Raw genomic sequence first — 20,884 nt, 5'->3', positions numbered from 1 at the left:
CATACACTGTAATCAAGTGGGATTTATTCCAGGGGTGCAAGCCTGGCTCAACATGCACAAACCAATTGATATGATACACCACATTAACAAAATGAAGATTGAAAATTATATGATCATTTCAATAGATGCAGAAAATCACTTGACAGGATTTGACATCTATTTATGATAAGAACTCTCAACAAAGTGGGTATAGAGAAAATATACTTCAACATAATAAAGGCCATATTTGACAAGCCCACAGCTAACATCATACTCAATGGTGAAAAGTTTTCAGCTTTTTCTCTAAGATCAGGAACAAGACAAGGACGCCCACTCTCCCTACTTTTATTCAACATAGTATTAGAAGTCCTAGGGGGGAAAAAAAGAAAAGAAAAGTCACCCAGTTATAAAATAAATAATTCACAGAGTTGAAAAGTACAGCATAGGGAATAGAGTCAATAATATTGTAGTAACACTGTATGGTGACTACTCTAATCATGGTGAGCACTGAGTAATGTATAGAATTGTTGGATCAATATGTTGTACACCTGAAACTAATATAACATTGTATGTCAATAATACTTCAAAAATAAATTCTTTAAAGTGTCCAAATCATAAAGGAAGAAGTAAAACTGTCACTATTTGCAGATGACATATTATATATAAAAAACCCTAAAAAGTTTACAAAAAAACTGTTAGAACTAATAAATTCAGTAAAATTGAAAGATTCAAAATTAATATATAAAAATCTGTTGCATGTTTATATACATAAACTATCAGAAAGAGAAATTAAGAAAACAATGTCATTTATAATTGCATCAAAAAGAATAAAATACCTAGGAATAAATTTACCCAAGGAGATGAAAGACCTATACTCTGAAAACTACAAGCTTTGATGAAAGAAATTAAATAAGACACAAATAAATGGAAAAATATTCTGTGCTCATAGATTGGAAGAATTAATATTGTTAAAATGTCTATACTGCCCAATGCAAGCTACAGATTCAATGCAATCCTTATCAAAATTCCAATGGGGCATAGCTGGGTGGCTCAGTCAGTTAAGCATCTGACTCTTGATTTCAGCTCAGGTCATAATCTCAGGGTCATGAGATTGAGCGCCGTATCAGGCTCCATACTCAGCGTGGAATCTGCTTGGGATTTTCTTTCTCTCCCTCTTCTTCTGCCGCTCCCCCAAACTCATGCACAAGCATGCTCACATGCACTCTCTAAATAAATAAATAAATAAATAAATAAATAAATAAATAAATAATTTTTAAAAAAGTCCAATGGGATTTTTCACAGAAATAGAACAATCCCAAAATTTGTATGGAACCACAATAGACCCCAAATAACCAACACAATCCTGAGAAAGAAGAACAAAGCAGGAGACATCATACTCCATGATTTAAAACTATATTACAGGGGCGCCTGGGTGGCTCAGTTGGTTAAGCAACTGCCTTCGGCTCAGGTCATGATCCCAGGACCCTGGGATCGAACCGCACATCTGGCTCCTTGCTCAGTGGGAAGCCTGCTTCTCCCTCTCCCTCTACTTGCTACTCCTCCTGCTTGTGTTCCCTCTCTCTTTCTCTCTGTCAAATAAATAAATAAAAATTCTTTTAAAAAAAACTATATTACAAAGTCATAGTAGTAAAAACAGTGTGGTATTAGCATAAAGACAGGCACATAGATCAATGGAGCAAAAGAGAGAGCACAGAAATAAACACACGCATATCTGGTCAATTGATGGCAAAGGAGCCAAGAATATTCAATGGGGAAAGGAGTCTCTTCAATAAATGGTGCTAGAAAAAGTGGACATCCACATGCAAAAAAGAATGAAACTGGACCACTGTCTTATACCACTCACAAAAAATTACTCAAATAGATTCAAGACTTGAATGTAAGACCTGAAACCATAAAACTCCTAAAAGAAAACACAGGTGGTAAGCTCCTTGATATCAGAATGTGCCATGGTTTTTTGGATTTGACACCAAAAGTAAAGACAACAATGGAAAAAATAAACAAGTGAAATTACTAAAAAGCTTCTGCAGAGGAGTTATGATGATGGAGGAGTAGGGGGATCCTAAGCTTGCCTCGTCCCTCAAACACAACTAGATAAATATCAAATCAGTTTGAACACCCAAGAAATCAACCTGAGGACTGAGAGAGCAAAACTGCACAAGTAGAGGTAGCAAAATGAACACATCATGGAAGGTAGGAGCTGTGGAGAACTGATTTGGGGAAGAAAGGAACTGCAGGTGCTGTAAAGGGGAGGGAGCCCTGATCACAGAGAGGGGAGCGAGAAAGACAGAAAGCATGTGCAGGGGTTTGCACAAGAAAAGGGCAGGGGGAGGGCACCTGGGTGGCTCAGTTGGTTGAGCGACTGCCTTTGGCTCAGGTCATGATCCTGGAGTCCCGGGATCGAGTCCTGCATCAGGCTCCCTGCTCAGCGGGAGTCTGCTTCTCCCTCTGACCCTCCCCCCTCTCATGTGCTCTCTCTCTCTCTCTCTCTCATTCTCTCTCTCAAATAAATAAATAAAATCTTTAAAAAAAGAAAAGAAAAGGGATCAGGGAGTGGGCAGCATAGTCCGAGGATCCCCTGGGTCACACAGGGAGAAACAGTTCCCCTGCTTGGAGTGAATTTAGGAGAGGTGGCATGGCCTCTCTGGGGACAAAAGATCCAGCAGACACCATTGAGCTGCTCCATTCACTAGCATAGGAACAGAGACACCAGTTGAAGGCAGCAATCTTTGGCTGTGCTTTACCATAAACTCCAAACCACTGCGCAGTTTCAGAACTAATTTCCTAGACAAAATGGCACTGGCCATAGCACATTAAGACCCTCCCCCCAGAGGATCAGTACACAGATCTCTAAAATTTGGAGATTTGAAATCCAGCTGAATGCCTGAGATAAAACACAGGAGTACTGTGCCACCGGGCAAGCAGACAGCCTTGATGCAGACAGGGTGAAGACAGGGATCTGGCGGAAGTGGGGGACACAAGAGGGGTGGTTGTTTGCTCGTCTGTGAGGGCTTCCTGAAGAGTGGTGGGTGCGAAACTTCCCACTCCAGGTAGGAGAGAGCAGGGCAAGGCCATTTCCCCCCTGGCCATTAGCACTGACCAACCTCAGTGAACAAAACAGCACCACCTAGTGGAGGCTGGAGCCACTTACAACAAGCCCTGCCCCCCTGCCCCCTGCAGGTACATCTCAGCTAGGGCAAGTCGGCCTGAGATTCAGTGCAGCAGGCCCCACCCCCAGAAGACCAGCATAAACTCCTCACATGCACCAAGTCCACTGGTCATAGAGTGCTGCACAGCTGCAGCTCTATGGGAAATAGGATCTAGCTTCCTTTTTTTTTGAATCTAGCTTCCTTTAACAAGCAAACCAAAACATACCTAAGATCTAGCTTCCTTTTTTTTTCCTTGGACCTCTTCTTAATATAGCCATTACTCTCTAGAGCAGGAATATAACAGGCTTTCCCAACAAAAAACAGTGACCCAGACAAAATGACAAGATGGAGGAATTCACCCCAAAAGAAAGAACAGGAAGAAGTCATGGCCAGGAATTTAATCAATACAGATACAAATAAGATGTCTGAACTAGGATTTAAAACAATAATCATAAGGATACTAGCTGGGCTTGAGAAAAGTGTGGAAGAAACTAGAGAATCCCCTACTGCAGAGATAAAAGAACTAAAAACTAGTTAGGCCGAAATAAATAATGCTATAACTGAGATGCAAAACTGACTGGATACAATGACAATGAGGATGGACGAAGCAGAGGGACAAATCAGTGATATAGAAGATAAAATTATAGAAAATAACAAAGCTGAAAAAAGAGGGAAAAAAAGGTATTAGATCACGAATGTAGACTAGGGAACTCAGTGTCTCCTTAAAACATAATAATGTTCAGGGGCGCCTGGGTGGCTCAGATGGTTAGGCGTCTGCCTTCAGCTCAGGTCATGATCCTGGGATACTGGGATCGAGCCCCACGTTGGGCTCCTGGCCCAGTGGGGAGTCTGCTTCTCCCTCTCCCTCTGCCTCTCCCCTGCTCATGCTCTCTCTCTGTATCTCTCTGTCTCAAATGAATAAATAAAATCTTTAAAAAAAATAAAATAAATAAAACATAATGTTCATATCATAGAAGTTCAGGAAGAAGAGAAAGAAAATGGAACAGAAGGTTTATTTGAGCAAATTATAGCTGAAAACTTCCCTAAACTGGGAAAGGAAACAGACATTGAAATCCAAGAAGCACAGAGAGCTCCCATTAAATACAACAAAACCCGGTCATCACCAAGACATATCATAGTCAAATTCACAAAATACACAGACAAGGAAAGAATCCTGAAAGCAGCAAGGGAAAAAAGTCCTTAACCTATAAGGGAAGACAGATCAGGTCACAGCAGATCTGTCCACAGAAATATGACAGGCCAGAAGACAGTGGTAGGATATATTCAACATGCTGAATGGGAAAAATATGGAGCCAGAATACTTTATCCAGCAAGGCTGTCATTCATAATAGAAGGAGAGATAAAGAGTTTCCCAGACAAAAAATAAAGGAATTCATGACCACTAAACCAGCCCTGCAAGCAATATTAAAGGGGACTCTGAGTAGGGGGAAAAAAGACCAAAAACAACAAAGACTAGAAAGGAACAGAGAACATCACCAGAAACACCAGCTTTACGGGTAACACAATGGCACTAAATCCATATCTATCAATAGTCACTCTGAATGTAAATGGACAACATGCTCCAATCAAAAGACATAAGCTATCAGAATGGATAAAAAGCAAGACCCATCCATATGCTGTCTACAAGAGACTCATTTTAGACTTAAAGACATCTGCAGATCAAAAGTGAGGGGATGGAGAACCATCTATCATGCTAATGGATGTCAAAAGAAAGCCGGAGTAGCCATACTTATATCAGAAAAATGAGATTTTAAGTCAAACTGTAACAAGAGATGAAGAAGGGCATTATATCATAATTAAGGGGTCTATTCATCAAGAAGATCTAACAATTATAAGAATTTATGCCCCCAACTTGGGAGCACCCAAATATATAAATCAATTAATAACAAACATAAAGAAACTCATAGGTAATAATACAATAATATTAGGGGACATTAACACCCCACTTATAGCAATGGACAGATCATCTAAACAGAAAATCAGTAAGGAAACAATGGCTTCGAATGACACACTGGACCAGATGGACTTAACAGGTATATTCATCCTAAAGCAGCAGAATACATATTTTTTTAGTGCCCATGGAATATTCTCTACAATAGATCACATATTGGGTCACAAATCAGCCCTCAACAAGTACAAAAAGATGGAAATCATACCATGCATATTTTCTGACCACAATGCTATGAAACTTGAAGTCAACCACAAGAAAAATTTTGGAAAGACCACAAATACATGGAGATTAAAGAACATCCTACTAAAGAATGAATGTGTTACCCAGGAAATTAAAGAAAAAATTAAAAAACACATGGAAGCAAATGAAAATGAAAACATAAGAGTCCAAAACCTTTGGGATGCAGCAAAGGCAGCCTTAAAAGGGAAGTATATTGCAATATGGGCCTGTCTCAAGAAGCAAGAAAAGTCTCAAATACACAACCTAACCTCACACCTAAAGGAAGTAGAAAAGGAACAGCAAATAAAGCCTAAAGACAGCAGAAGAATGGAAATAATTAAGATTAGAGCAGAAATAAACAATAGAGAAACAAAAAACTAGAACAGATCAATGAAACTAAGCACTGGTTCTGTGAAAGAATTAATAAAATTGATAAACCCCCAGCCAGACTTATCCCAAAGAGAAAGGACCCAAATAAATAAAATCATGAATGAGAGAGACCACAGCCAACACCCCAGAAATCCAATTAATCATGAGAGAATATTATGAAAAATTATATGCCAACAAACTGGGCAATCTGGAATAAATGGACAAATTCCTACAAACATACAAACTACCAAAACTGAAACGGGATGAAATAGAAAATTTGAATAGACCCCCAACCAGCAAAGAAATTGAATCAGTCATCGAAAATCTCCCAACAGGGGTGCCTGGGTGGCTCAGTTGGTTAAGCGACTGCCCTCGGCTCAGGTCATGATCCTGGAGTCCCGGGATCGAGTCCCGCATCGGGCTCCCTGCTCGGCAGGGAGTCTGCTTCTCCCTCTGACCCTCCTCCCTCTCATGCTCTCTGTCTCTCATTCTCTCTCTCTCAAATAAATAAATAAAATCTTAAAAAAAAAAAATCTCCCAACAAACAAAAGTCCAGGGGCCAGATGGCTTCCCAGGGGAATTCTACCAGACATTTAAAGAAGAGTTAATACCTAGTCTTCTCAAACTGTTCCAAAAAATGCAAAAGGAAGGAAAACTTCCAAACTCATTCCATGGGGCCAACATTACCTTGATTCCAAAACCAAAGACCCATTGAGAAAGAGAACTACAGGCCAATATCCCTGATGAACATGGATGCAAAAATTCTCACAAGATACTAGTAAATTGAGGGGCGCCTGGGTGGCCCAGTTGGCTAAGCAGCTGCCTTCAGCTCAGGTCTATGATCCTAGGTTCCTGGGATCAAACCCTGCATCAGGCTCCCTCCTCAGCCAGGAGCCTGCTTCTCCCTCTCCCTCTGCCTGCCGCTCTGCCTACTTGTGCTTTCCTCTCTGTCTCTCTGTCAAATAAATAAATAAAATCTTGAACGAAAAGATACTAGTAAATTGAATCCAACAGTACATTAAAAGAATTATTCACCATAATCAAGAAGGATTTATTCCTGGGCCACAGGGGTGGTTCAATATCTGAAAATCAATCAAAGTTGATACACCACATTAATAAAAGAAAGGATAAGAATCAAATGATCCTCTCAATAGATGCAGAAAAAGCATTTGACAAAATACAGCATCCATTCTTGATAAAAACCCTCAGTAAAATAGGGATAGATGGAACATATCTCAACATCATAAGTGCCTTATAGGAAAAACCCACAGAAATATCATCCTCAATAGTGAAAAACTGAAAGCTTTATCTCTACAGCCAGAAACAAGACAGGGATGTCCACTCTCACCATTACTATTTAACATAGTACAGAAAGTCTTAGCCTCAGCAATCAGACAACAAAAAGAAATAAAAGACATCTGAATCAGCAAGGAAGAAGTCAAACTTTCACTATTTGCAGACATAATACTCTATATAGAAAACCTGAATGACTCCACCAAAAAATTACTAGAACTACCACATGCATTCAGCAAAGTTGCAGGATATAAAGTCAAAGTACAGAAATACGTTGCATTTCTATACACCAATAACAAAGTAGCACAAAAAGAAACCAAGGATTTGATCCCATTTATAATTGCACCAAAAATAGTAAGATATCTAGGAATAAACCTAACCAAAGAGGTAAAAGATCAGTACTCTGAAAACTATAGAACACTTATGAAAGTAATTGAAGAGGACACAAAGACATGGAAAAAACATTCCATGCTCGTGGATTAGAAGAACGAACATTGGTAAAATGTCTATACTACCCAAAGCAATCTACACATTTAATGCAATCTCTATCAAAATACCAATAGCATTTTTCACAGAGCTAAAACAAATCCTAAAATTTGTACAGAACCACAAAAGACCCCAAATAGCCAAAGCAATCTTGAAAAAGAAAAGTAAATCTGGAGGCCTCACGATTCTGAACTTCAAGCTATATTACAAAGATATAGTCATCAAAAGAGTATGGTACTGGCCCAAAAACAGACACATGGATCAAGGGAACAGAACAGAGAATCCAGAAATGGACCCACAACTATATGATCAACTAATCTTTGACAAATCAGTAAGGACTATCCAACAGAAAACAGACAGTCTCTTCAATAAATAGTGTTGGGAAAACTAGACAGCAACATGCAGAAGAATGAAACGGGATCATTTACACCATACACAAAAATAAAATCAAAATGGATGAAAGACCTAAATGTGAGACAGGAAACCATCAAAATCCTATAGGAGAACACAGGCAGCAACTTTTTGACCTTGGCCATAGCAACTTCTTGCTAGACACATTGCCAGAGCCACGGGAAACAAAAGCAAAAATGAACTATTGGGACTTCATCAAGATAAAAAGCTGCACAGTGAAGGAAACAATCAACATAATTAAAAGACAGCCTACAGAATGGGAGAAGATATTTGCAAGTGATATATCTGATAATGGGTTAGTATCCAAAATGTATAAAGATCTTATTAAACTCAACCCCCAGAAAACAAATAATTCTGTTAAGAAATGGGCAGACAACATGAATAGACATTTTTCCAAAGAAGACATACAGATGGCTAACAGACACATGAAGAGATGCTCAACATCACTCATCATTAGGGAAACACAAATCCAAACCATGATGAGATACCACCTCACGCCTGTCAGAATGGCTAAAATTAACAACACAAGAAACAATAGGTGTTGGTGAGGATGCTGAGAAAGGGGAGCCCTCTTGCACTGTTGGTGGGAATGCAAACTGGTACAGCCACTCTGGAAAACAGTATGGAGGTTCCTCAAAAGGTTAAAAATAGAACTACACTACAACCCAGCAATTGCACTACCAGGTATTTACCCACAGGATACAAAAGTACAGATTTGAAGGGGTACATGCACCCCCATGTTTATAGCGGCATCGTCAACAATAGCCAAACTATGGAAAGAGCCCAAGTGTCCATTGACTGATGAATGGATAAAGAAGAAGTGTTATATACACACACACACACACACACACACACAAAGAAATATTACTCAGCTGTCAAAAAGAATGAATCTTGTCATTTGCCATGATGTGGATGGAGCTATAGTGTACTATGCTAAGCGAAATAAGCCAGTCAGAGAAAGACAAACACCATGTGATTTCACTCATATGTGGAATTTAGGAAACAATACAGATGAACATATGGTAAGGGAAAAGAAACAAGAGAGGGAGGCAAACCATAGGAGTCTCTTAATGATAGAGAACAAACTGAGAGTTGATGGAAGGAGGTGGGTGGAGGATGGGTTAAATGGGTGATGGGTATTAAATGTGGGCACTTGTTATGATGAGCAGTGGGTGTTATATGTAATTGTTGAATCACTAAATTCTACTCCTGAAACCAATATTACACTATATTTTAACTAACTAGAATTTAAATAAAAATTTGGTAAAAAGTAATGCAAAGCTTCTGCACAGCAAAGATGCCACCAACAAAAGGAAAAGACAACCAACTGAATGAGAGAAAATATTTGTAAATCATATATATGATAAGGGTAAATATCCAAAATATATAAAGAAGTCATACAACTCAATAGCAAAAAGCAAACAAACAAACAAATAATCCAATTAGAAAATGGGCAGAGGATCTAATAGATCTTTTTCTAAGGAAGACATACAGACGGCCATGAAAAGGTACTCAACATCACTGATCATCAGGGAAATGCAAATCAAAACCACAATGAGATATCACCTCACACCTGTCAGAATAGCTATTATCAAAAGAAGAAATAAATGTTGATGAGGATATGAAGAAAAGGGAAACCTCATGCACAACTGGTAGGAATGTCAATTGGTGCAGCCACTATTGAAAACAGTAGAGTTTCCTTTAAAAATTAAAAATAGAACTACCATTTGACCTAGCAATTCAACTTCTGTGTATTTATCTGAAAAAAACGAAAACACTAATTCAAAAACATATGGGCACCCCCATGTTCACTGCAGCACCATTTATAATAGTCAGGATATGGGAACAACCTAAGTGTCCACTGATGGATGAATGGATAAAGAAAATGTGGTAGATGTATATGCAATGGAATATTATTCAGCCCTAAAAGTGAAGGAAATCTTGCCATTTGCAACAACGTGGATGAACCTTAAGGGCATATGATACATAAAATGAGTCAGAGAATGAGAAATACTATATGATCTCACATATATATGGAATCTAAAAAATGAGCTCATGCATATGGGAAGGGGGTAGATGGGCAAAATATGTGAAGGTGGTCAAAAGAAGGTGGTCCAGTTCTAAAATAAATAAGTCATCAGGATATAATGAACAGCATGGTGACTATAGTTAATAATGCTGTTTTGCCTATTTTTAAGTTGCTAAGAGTATAGACCTTAAAATTTCTCATCATAAGAAAAAACTGTAATTATGTATGGTGACAGATATTAACTACACTTACTGTGGTGATCATTTAGCAATATATACAAATATCAAATCATTATGTTGTATACCTGGAACTGATATAATGTTACATGTCAATTATATCTCAATTAAAAAAAAAGAAGACTATGGTTGTCCTCTGGCTCTCTTTTAATTGCTTTTGTGTAGTCAAGCCAGGTTCATGTCCTCTAGGAACTGTGTAATTGTCTAGGAAGTGGTACTTAAAAATATCAGAAATTTGGGAAATATGACCACTTGTGGGGAAGGCAGCAGAATCTCAGCTCTGCCACTTCCCAGCTATTTGACCTTGAGCAAGATTCTTCACCTCTCTGATCTTTGGTATCTTCATTTCTAAAATGAATCTAATAATCTCTTCCCTACCATACAGAGTTGTTTTAAGGATTGAAGTGTAATAGCATATTAACAGGATTAACACTTAAAATGCAAGTAAGCTCCCTATTCTGTAGGCCACTAAGATTGTGCCCTAGGACTACTATCTTCTTAATGCCTATGATGGGTATCTTCTGAAAGCTACCTTTGAAAGGAACAGAGTTCAGAGGCCACCTTCAGGGTAGTGCAGGCTGAAGTTGGAAAGGCTGTGTCCAGTTTGAGACAGGGGAATGTGTATGGCACCAAATCTCAGAAAGGGAGATTTTAATACTGGGGACTCAAATCTTGGAACTGGAACTCAAGACTAATCGATTGTATCCTTTTCTCTCCCCCTTCCTTTTTTTCTCTATTCTTCTCTTGTCATTTCAGGTGCATGATGCGTGCCGGAGACGGTTTTCCAAGGAATGCTGGTTTGGAAGTCATCGAACATCAGTCATTCCTCCCACTGCCCTCAGCGACCCTAAAGGAGATGGTGAGTACCTAAACTTTAACCTCAGAATGTATTTCATTGGGGAGGGAGGGAAGGTGTTAAGACTGGGGAAGTTTTTTAATTAAATTATTATTCTCAACCAGTCAAACATTTGGGGGGAATAGGAATGTGCATATATGTAGAGACAGCTCATGTTTCTTTTTAGACCTTTGGGATAATGACTGTTGATGTTTATGGTGCATATGTATGTGGGCATGTTCTCTGTAGGCTTTGTCTCAATTGTTTCTGAATTATCAGACTTGATTCCAACTTCTTCATGATTTTCAGACACTAGATAATTCATAAAATAAGTTTCCTTGCATCCAGGTGGGCAAGGAAGAACTACATAAAGGCCCAGGTCATGTTATTTTTAGAATGAACACTAACAACAAGATTGACTCCAAATCTGAAACCAGCATGATTATTGCCCCAGCATGCTCTGCTGATGCTTTGTCAATTCCTAAACACTAGTGATTTATCTAATGCCCCATGAGTTAGTTTTGAGCCTTTCCTTCTAGTCATTTACAATCTCGATCCAATTGAATCTCACTCTTGAGAGACTTTTTTCAGTAACAGTTGTACTCGGGTGCATTTTGAGGGTTAGATGAACTAACATTTGTTAAAGATGGTTTTAAAATACAGGAAGGGGATCAGTAAGCCATCCTTATGCTAATTTAACATCCTTCTGTGGTATGAACTGAACAAATTTGAGAGAGACTATAGACTCCCTGTTTTGCGACGCTGTGGTTGTATTAATGCAGCTCAAAGAAGCGTGAGATTTTTCTTGAAAGGCTCTTTCAGGCTGTTGAGTCATCTGGAGTTTAAAATCGACTAAATCCTCTAAGCCCTTTTCACACTTGATGCTGCCAAACCAAGTTCCTATTGTCCTATTCTGGTACGATTTATGTCCTTGGGCCTACAATCCAAGCTTCACATTTATCCCCTTTTCATCTTGTTGACTTTGACCCATGTGCCCTTTGAGGTCATTTTTCAATCTTGATTTTGTCATCCAATAGCTCTCCTTCCAGCTTTGAGTACTTCAGAGTTGAGAAGCCAGCCTTCTATGTTTTCATTTGAATTGTTGATTAAAATTATTAAATAGTACGGGACACTCCCTTACGATTAACATCAGCCTATTCAAAAGCAACTTTGTGGGCACACTTACCTGGTTATGAATCTGTCTAACATTGCTACATTCCAGCCCATGATGCCACACAATTTTTTCACCTTGTTCACAAGATTCCCTTCACAAACTTGGCCTTGCTCAAATGCATACGTTCTCTAACTCTGGGGGAAATGCTGGATGGGGCTGCCCTTGTCGTCTCCTAGGAATAGCTTTCTGCCAGCACTGCTATCTCTTGTCTTCCCATCTGTGACCAAATTAGGTTTGACACTGAAGTTTGAGTTGTCTTAATTATAGAATTTTCTCTTTATCTCAGTTTCTCACCCCCATCCTGGATTATTTTATTAATCGTTGCAACATGATGCTCTTGTACATACGGAGAAATGAACACCCAGAGAAGTTAAGATGTTTGCTGTAGGTTAGTGAATAAATCTGAAGGGCAACCAGCTGTGGCACACAGCTGCATACTGTTGTAGAAGTACACTGCAGAAGGCAGCCCACACTCCAAGCTACCAAATGGATCTACAAACGATTTCAGCTACAACCTCATGGCTATTTAATTTATAGATAACATTAGCATAATTATTTTTCCTATTTCTTTTTTTTTATTTAAAGATTTTTATTTATTTATTCATGAGAGACAGAGAGAGAGAGAGGCAGAGGGAGAAGCAGGCCCCCAAGGAGCAGAGAGCCCGATGCGGGACTCGATCCCAGGACCCTGGGATCATGACCTGAGCCGAAGGCAGACGTTTAACCATCTGAGCCACCCAGGCGCCCTATTTTTCCTATTTCTTAATTTAATTCTGGACTAGTTAATATATTCACATGGTTCAAATTTTTTTTAAATAGAAACACATGTGCACATGTTTAGTAAAAAAAAAAACTTACTATCCTTTCTCTCAATCTTCTCAATCTCCCATAGCCCCATCCCATCCCCACTCACAAAAAGTTGGTTACTGCCACTAGTCTATTGAAGAGCTTCCAGTATTTCTTCCTGTATATACTAGTAATTATAAACATATATTTTTATCCCTTCCCTTTTTAACACTATACACATTCCTCTGAAACTTGCTTTTTTTTTTTCCTTCACAGTATATTTTGGAGATCTTTTTGTATCAACAAAAGATTGCCTCCTCATTCCTTTTTACAGCTACAAGATACCCCATTATATGAATATATACCATAATTTATTTGACCAGTTCTCTAATTTGGTAGTTTTCAGTCTCTTGTTTTTATAACAATGCTGCAATTGACAATCTCATACAGGTCATTTTACATATACATCTATAGGAAAAATTCCCAGAAGTGTAGTTACTGGGTCATAATGTATAGGCATTTGTGATTTTCATAGATGCTGTCAAATTGCCCCCCATGGGGCTTGTGTCACTTTGCACTTCCACCCTCAGTGAGAGTTCATAGTTTCCGTGACTTCCTCAATCAAGTGTATCATCTATTTTTTTTATTTTTGCCAATCTTCTGGATAAGAAAAAAGTGGTACCATGGCCTGGTTTTAATTAGTATCTTTCTTATTTATGAATGAGTTTGGTCATCTTTTCACCTTTAAGAAACAATTTATATTTCCTTTTCTCATCAATGTAACACCTAGCTCATTTTCATCTCAACACTGGGAAACAAGTTAGTTTTTTGAATGGCCCACTTTGCAGATAAGGAAACGGAGTCCCAAATAGCTCACAGTAGTTGGTCTTAGTGCCACTGCTGCCTCATCTCCAGAAAGGGACTAACCCATCATGTTAAAAATCACTGGGCATAGACAGGTCTATTCCAGGACCTCTGGCAGGGAGAGTCCTTGCTTCTAAGCATAGCTCACAGTTCCACTAGATGTTGGCAGAAAACTGTTTCCATAAATCCTTTCACTGGAGTACATATCCAAAGTCACATGATCACCTGGAGGGTGTTAGCAAAAGGTTGCTGAATAAGGAAAGGAAGCACAGAGCAGAATCAGCTTCTCAAACAAAGGAGGGGTAAGCCTGAAGCCAGGCCATAAGTTGGGGCCTACATTGTTGGTTGGATAAGGAGCAAGCACATAAAACAATACTACCTTTTTTAGGGGTGCCTAAGGTAGCTTAGTCGGTTAAGTGTCTGACTCTTGATTTTGGCTCAGGTCATGATCTCTGGGTTGTGAGATCAGGCTCCGTGCTGGGCATGGAGCCTACTTAAGATTCTCTCTCTCCCTCTCCCTCTGCCCCTCACCCACACCCACACCCCCTCACCCATGTGTGTGCACATGCACTCCCTCTCTAAAAGAGAAAATAAATAAAATAAAAATAAAAAGATACTACCTTTTTTGATGATTTTCTTCATGTATCTTATGACCTGACCCCTAATGTTTTATACCATACTAAACAGTCTCACCCTTATTTTTGAACTGCTTCCTCACATCTTGTTGTCATTTTATATGGTTCCTGTCATCTCTCTGACCTCATTTCTGCCACTCTCCCCCTCACTCACTCCACAACAGTCATGCTGTTCTGTTCAGTGGTCCTCAGACACCCCGGACAGTCTCCTTTCTCTGGGTCCTAGCACTTATTCCTTCTTCTGCCCCCAAAACTCTTCCCCCTAATATCTGCATTGCTCACTTTTTTACTTCATTCAAGTCTCATCTCAAATGTCCCCTCCCCAGAGAAGCTGTCCCTGACCACCCGGTTTAAAATAACACCCCCTTTAGTCTCCATCCTGTTTCCCTGACTTCTTTTTCTTCATATCATATTATTTTCTTTTTTTTTTTTTTTTAAGATTTTATTTATTTATTTGACAGAGAGAGACATAGCGACAGCAGGAACACAAGCAGGGGGAATGGGAGAGGGAGAAGCAGGCTTCCCGCAGAGCAGGGAGCCCGATGTGGGACTCGATCCCAGGACCCTGGGATCATGACCTGAGCCGAAGGCAGACGCTTAACAACTGAGCCACCCAGGTGCCCCATATCATATTATTTTCTATATTTCTTTGTTATGTTGTGCCTCCCGCCATTAGAATATAAGTTCCACAAGAGCAGAAAGTATTTCTATCTTGCCCACCACTGTATTCTCAGAACATAAGAAGGACAAGCACAGAGAATGCCCTCAATACATATTTGTTGAATGAATGAATGAATGAATGAATGAATGAATGAATGAATGAATGTCTTAACTACCATTGCGCCAACATATTACCTTTTGTAAAACAAATGTTCAAAAGGGTACTACCTTTGGATATTGTGTTCAGGGAGAATAACTACTTCCAAGCTATGCTACTGAAGGGACATAGCAGACTCCCCTTATAGCTGTGAGTCCTAGCAAGCTCTGAAAATTTGGTGCCTGACTGGCTAACTGGCTAAGGATGCCTTCAAAGTCTACTGGCCAGTGAGTAGGAATTGGCCCATAAAGGAAGCCTGCTTTAGGTTTTTCCAGGCAAAACAGCCATGAAATCTGCTCATGTCAGCAGTATTCTTCCAGGCTCCCTTTTACCCAGGATACAAAAAATGGGACAACTCAACCCACCTCCCTCCCTATGCCCCGCACCATTCAGGAGTGGACCACATGCCTTTTGCCCTTTGCATTTCTTTTGCTGGAGTATTCCTGGCAAGTCACAAAAGTTTAGGGGCTCATGATTTGTCTACCATCTCCTAGGGGGCCATTGCTCACTGCCCTGCCTGTCTCCCTGCCAACAAGCTCTAAGACTCAGCATGAGCGGGCAGGCATTGGCAATTTAGACTGCTATAACTCCACTTCCCTATAGGGAACTTCAGAGTTAAGAATTATTAAAAGCCTTTCTCTTGTTCAGACAATTTCCCTATAGTCTTGTTTCCCCTGAAAGTTGGTGTGATAACTAGGATTGCTCTGCTAGAGCCTTAGAGGAGTGATTAAATCTCCCTCCTTCCTCCCACATTGATATGTTCCGTCATTAGCTCCTGACTAAAAGACAGTCTTTCCCTCCTCCTCTCTCCTTACCTGGTACCTTCTCACTGTGAGAACTGAGCTATCCCAGGCAAAGAGAGAAATAATTGGTATTCTGATCCTCCTCTTGGGTGATCAACCCTCTCCTTCTTCAGTTTCCCCACAGTGTTTTATTAATCCTTCGTTGTGGCACCAATTTCCTTAATCTTTGTGTTCCAACATACTACTGTGTATGAGTCTGTTCCCCCAGCTTGGGGGCAGGGGCTATACCCCTAGCAGTATCTACTATGATGATTGGTATCTAGTAATTGCTCAGCAAATGTTTGCCTGGCAACAGTTGGGCAGACATTAAATGAAACTCCCTTTGGGTTGTGTTCTGAATTCCCCTCTGCTTCTCAGTCTCAGGAGACTGGAGCATAAGGAAACTCTGAGAGTTGTTGGATATGTCTTTTTGCCTTACTTGTGGTGATTGTATCATGGGTGTTTGCATATATCTAAACTCATTAAATTGTGTAGTTTATATTAAACTCATTAAATTGTGTAGTTTAATATTAAAATATTAAATATGTGTAGTTCTTTGTTTATCAATTATACCTCAATAAAGCTGTTTTTCAAAAAGTCTTTGCAAAATGTAATGTCAAGTTGTGTCTTATTTCCATCTCAACGGCCCTTTTCTTTTTTCTCCTTTTCTTTTTATTGTGTGCATGTATCAGGCCAATTAGTAGTATCTTCAGACTTCTGGAACCTCGATTGGTCATCAGCCTGTTCATGTCCCCTTCTCATCTTCATCAACTCCAAAAGTGGCGATCACCAAGGGATCGTCTTCCTCCGAAAGTTCAAACAATACCTTAATCCGTCTCAAGTTTTTGACCTGTCGAAGGGTGGACCTGAAGCCGGGTAAGCATGGGCTAAGGGATATAGTTGGGTATATAGAAGGGACACTTCACACTATACATTCTAGACTAGGATAGGTTTCCTGGAATCAGTTCTAGTACCTGGGCAGGAAAGATATATTTTCTCAAGTCAGGATGCAGACACAACTTCAGAGTATTTGGGGTTGGCTTGTTGGAAGATTTTTAGCCCTCTCCCAGAAATCCCTTCAAGCCCATGCCCTGCTCTCAGATTTGTTCCACCTTTCCTGGTTGGAAGAAGTCTAACTATGTCTCCTGACCTCAGAGGAAGAGGCAAATGGGCATTGCTGTTCACCTTTCCTGTCCCTCATTCTTTCCTGGGGCCAAATAGATATATCTCCACTATAGACCTGTTTTACTTATGGGCCATCTGGCTGTTCAGCTCTGGTTTCTGTGAAGCCACTGGCCACTGTGCAAGGCATTCTTCTTGGGCGTCAGCAAGTGGGTTTAGCTAGGTTACTAGTAGCTTCCAGAACAAGGGTAGGCATAGAAGAGGGTGGGATGAAGCAAGGCCTCATCTCCAGGATTACTTATGGGAGCATTGCCTGTGATGTTAGGTACACAGAGAGATAGGAGCGAAGTGAAAGAAGGCAGGTAGCCTGTTAGCAGGATGCAGAAGCAGTAGTCCTTAGCTCCTGGCACAGTATAGAAAGGAGTTGTAAAATCTAGCAGTTCATGAAATGACTCTCCTTCTTCTCTTTCTTTCAGGCTATGCATGTTCAAGAATTTTGCTCGTTTTCGCATTGTGGTTTGTGGTGGAGATGGCAGCGTGAGCTGGGTCTTATCTCTGATTGATGCCTTTGGATTACATGAAAGGGTGAGTTCCTAGCTGACTCAGTTCAGCCATTGCTAGAGAGACTGAGGGTATGAAGCAGCTCATCCCAAAAAGTCCCCGGTCTTCACTCTCCTTACCTATATCACACATGTTTTCCACTGGTTTCATAGTCAACCTGACAGACAGATAGCCAATCTAAGCTTCCTCACCTAAACAATTTCCTGTGGGAAGGAGAAATGAGGGAGTTAGTAGAAAGAATGAGCAGTGCTTTATTCCCCAGGCCCCAGAGTAAAGATTTGAAGGGAAGGAGAGCAAACAAAAAAGAAGCGTCTTCAGGCCACATTCAGCCCCCAATTTCCTTCCCCTCCTGAGGCTACTGATTTTCTTCCCTGAGTCACAAGAGTAGCCAAAACTTTCCTCTCACTTTCCCCCCTCTCCCTAGATAGCTCCCTGCTCTTCTGACTCTAGTAGCTTTGTCTCCCAAGACACCTTATCTCCTTGGCCAAGCCTTGATAGAAATTTGTGGCTATACTTCTCTTTCATAAGCTATCTATAAATATTGGCATATTCCAACCTTTCCCTGTACTGAGTACATTCTGCCTTGTCAAGAATGGGGCCAAACTTTTTAAGAAAAAGTTCACTCAGCCTCAGATATCTTCCTACTACACTTCCTAAAATCAGAAGTCTCTTATTGCCACTGGCTTTGAGACCACTATCTTTCCCAAGGAGCACCTTCTGGGTTCTTTTATGGGTGGATCTTGGTAGGATTGACTGAATATTTTGCCTGGTTTTGTTCTTGCAGTGTCAATTGGCAGTCATCCCACTTGGAACTGGCAACGATCTGGCCCGTGTCCTAGGTTGGGGTGCGTTCTGGAACAAAAACAAGTCACCTGTGACCATCCTCAACAGAGTGGAGCAGGCTAGTGTGAGGATTCTAGACAGGTGAGTGGCTGAAAGATCAGGTCGTTGTGCTTATTCCAGTCCCATATCAGTTACTCTCAGTTATATCATCTCATTCCTTTCTGGCTTCAGTGCAGGGCAGTTTTAGGGGGCCTTGTCTATTAAGAAGTCAGGGTCTACCATGTATCCTTTAGACATCACTAAAGCCCCTCTTCACACTTAAAAGATCCTAAATCAGGAGCCCCTCAGGTAAATTTAAAGGGTTTTGTAAACTGCCTTCAAATTGCATAGCTAATTTTCTTTTTTTTTAAAGATTTTATTTATTTATTTGAGAGAGAGAGAGAGAGCACATGAGAGGGGGAGGGCCAGAGGGAGAAGCAGACTCCCCGCTGAGCAGGGAGCCCAATGCGGGACTCGATCCTGGGACTCCAGGATCATGACCTGAGCCGAAGGCAGTCACTTAACCAACTGAGCCACCCAAGCACCCCATAGCTAATTTTCTATATAAGCATATTTTTTTCTTGGAAGTGATTCTATCTTTCTATTCTATTCTAGAATAGTATAGAAACTATTCTATAGCTTCATCAGTTTTTCAAAGAAACTCAAAAAAATTAGGGTTCAGAAACAATTGGCCTAGATTGTCTTTGCTCTAGAGAAGAATGAGTATTGCCATCCTATCTCCTGAGAAGAAGAGGTAAGGTCAATGCTGGGTCATAGTATTTGATTTATGGCTGCCCATAAGAATATTCTGGGAAGCTTTTTCAAGGTACCAAGCTGAGCCCACCACAAAGATTCTTATTCAGTACATCTTGGGTAGGGCCCTGGTATATGTATTTTATAAAAGCACCTGAGGTGATCTTGATAGTTACCTCTCTGGTTGAAAAGCACCGCCCTCTGACCCTATGATGGAATTCTTTCCATCACACTGGCCTCGAGAAGTCATGAGGTGGAGGCCCCAATTGTAGTATATCTTGAGATCAGGTGACCTGAAATAGTGTGGGCATCACTACAACTCATCTTCCCCCACCACATAAACATTTTGACCTTTTTCTTGACATGTGAAGCATTGATGACAGCCTGTGATGAAACAGAGCCCTAAATATCTGTCTTTGACCTTCATTTCAGATGGAGTGTGATGATCCGTGAGACTCCCAGACAAACCCCATTGCTAAGAGGACAGGTTGAAATGGATGTACCCCGATTTGAGGTAACTACTGCCCAGCTGTAATTCAGGCCAACACCTTTATTACACAGTGCAATAATAGGCAAAACCCAGAGAGAAGCTTTTGTATTGTCCATGGGCTCAGTGAGGATGAGATCACTGAGACTGGAGACACGTCAATCAGCAGCTTTTACTAGGAACTGTGTTAGGCATTGGGGATATAATTCATTCAACCATTTACTTATTCATTCATTCAAAATATGTATGGAAAATATTTATGGATTCCCTACTATGTGTGAGATACTATTCTGGGAGCTGGTCTTATGTACTAGTGGGTAACAAAGAATGACACAGTTCATGTTGTCACGGAGTTCATAGTCTAGTAATAGAAACAATAGTTTTAATAAAATAGTGTGAGTGTTAGTATATAAGGAAGTAGAGAGGGGTGTGAACACCTAGCAGGTGTACCAAACCCAGTCTGGGGGAAATCAAGGAAAGCTTCTCAAAGAGCCATTTCAGAAAAGATTGAAGGACCAGAGGGAGTCAATCAAGATAGCAAGAAAGAGGAGGCCTGTTCCAGACAGACTGAATAGTGCATGTTGTTCCAAAGGCAAGACAGAGCATAGAATATTCACAGAATGGAATGGAATATTCACATACATTTATTAATGGCTAAGACATAGGGGTCAGGGAGGAGAAATACAGGGAGAATGACTAAAGATGAGGCTGGAAAAGCAATCAGGGGCCAGGCCAGGAAGAAACCAGTAATCCATGGTAGGAAGTTTGGGCTTTTATCCTAATGAGAATTATAGAGGGATTTTTTTCTTATATTATTATGAGAATTTTCAAATATACTAGCTTCTTGAACTCAATAGTAAAACTAATTAAGACTCTAGCCTACAGGATGTAACTCTGAAAGACATAAAAAGGCTTATTTCAATATAAATGACATTTTATTGGCCATCTACTATATGTATATCACAGTACATATTATTAGGCATTATATTAAAGTTTGAGATATATAATGCCAATAAGCATGCAAACATATATATATATATATATATATATATATATATATATATATATATATAATGGTAGAGTCT

General features: G+C 40.0%; 1 protein-coding gene across 1 annotated transcript in view; it reads left to right on the top strand.

Moving 5' to 3' along the window:
• Positions 1-20,884, top strand: part of DGKK (diacylglycerol kinase kappa) — a 146,855-nt gene that overhangs the window by 80,230 nt on the left and 45,741 nt on the right. The window contains exons 8-12 of the mRNA XM_035004821.1: positions 10,918-11,020; positions 16,747-16,930; positions 17,653-17,761; positions 18,522-18,661; positions 19,745-19,826. Coding sequence (XP_034860712.1) covers positions 10,918-11,020; positions 16,747-16,930; positions 17,653-17,761; positions 18,522-18,661; positions 19,745-19,826 — 618 coding nt within the window. The remainder of the gene's footprint in view (positions 1-10,917; positions 11,021-16,746; positions 16,931-17,652; positions 17,762-18,521; positions 18,662-19,744; positions 19,827-20,884) is intronic.

The sequence above is a fragment of the Mirounga leonina genome, unplaced genomic scaffold, assembly GCF_011800145.1.
Source record: "Mirounga leonina isolate KUSES-001 unplaced genomic scaffold, KU_Mleo_1.0 Mir_101609, whole genome shotgun sequence".
NCBI classification, from domain to species: domain Eukaryota; kingdom Metazoa; phylum Chordata; class Mammalia; order Carnivora; family Phocidae; genus Mirounga; species Mirounga leonina.
This window is presented reverse-complemented; position numbering and strand designations above follow the sequence as displayed.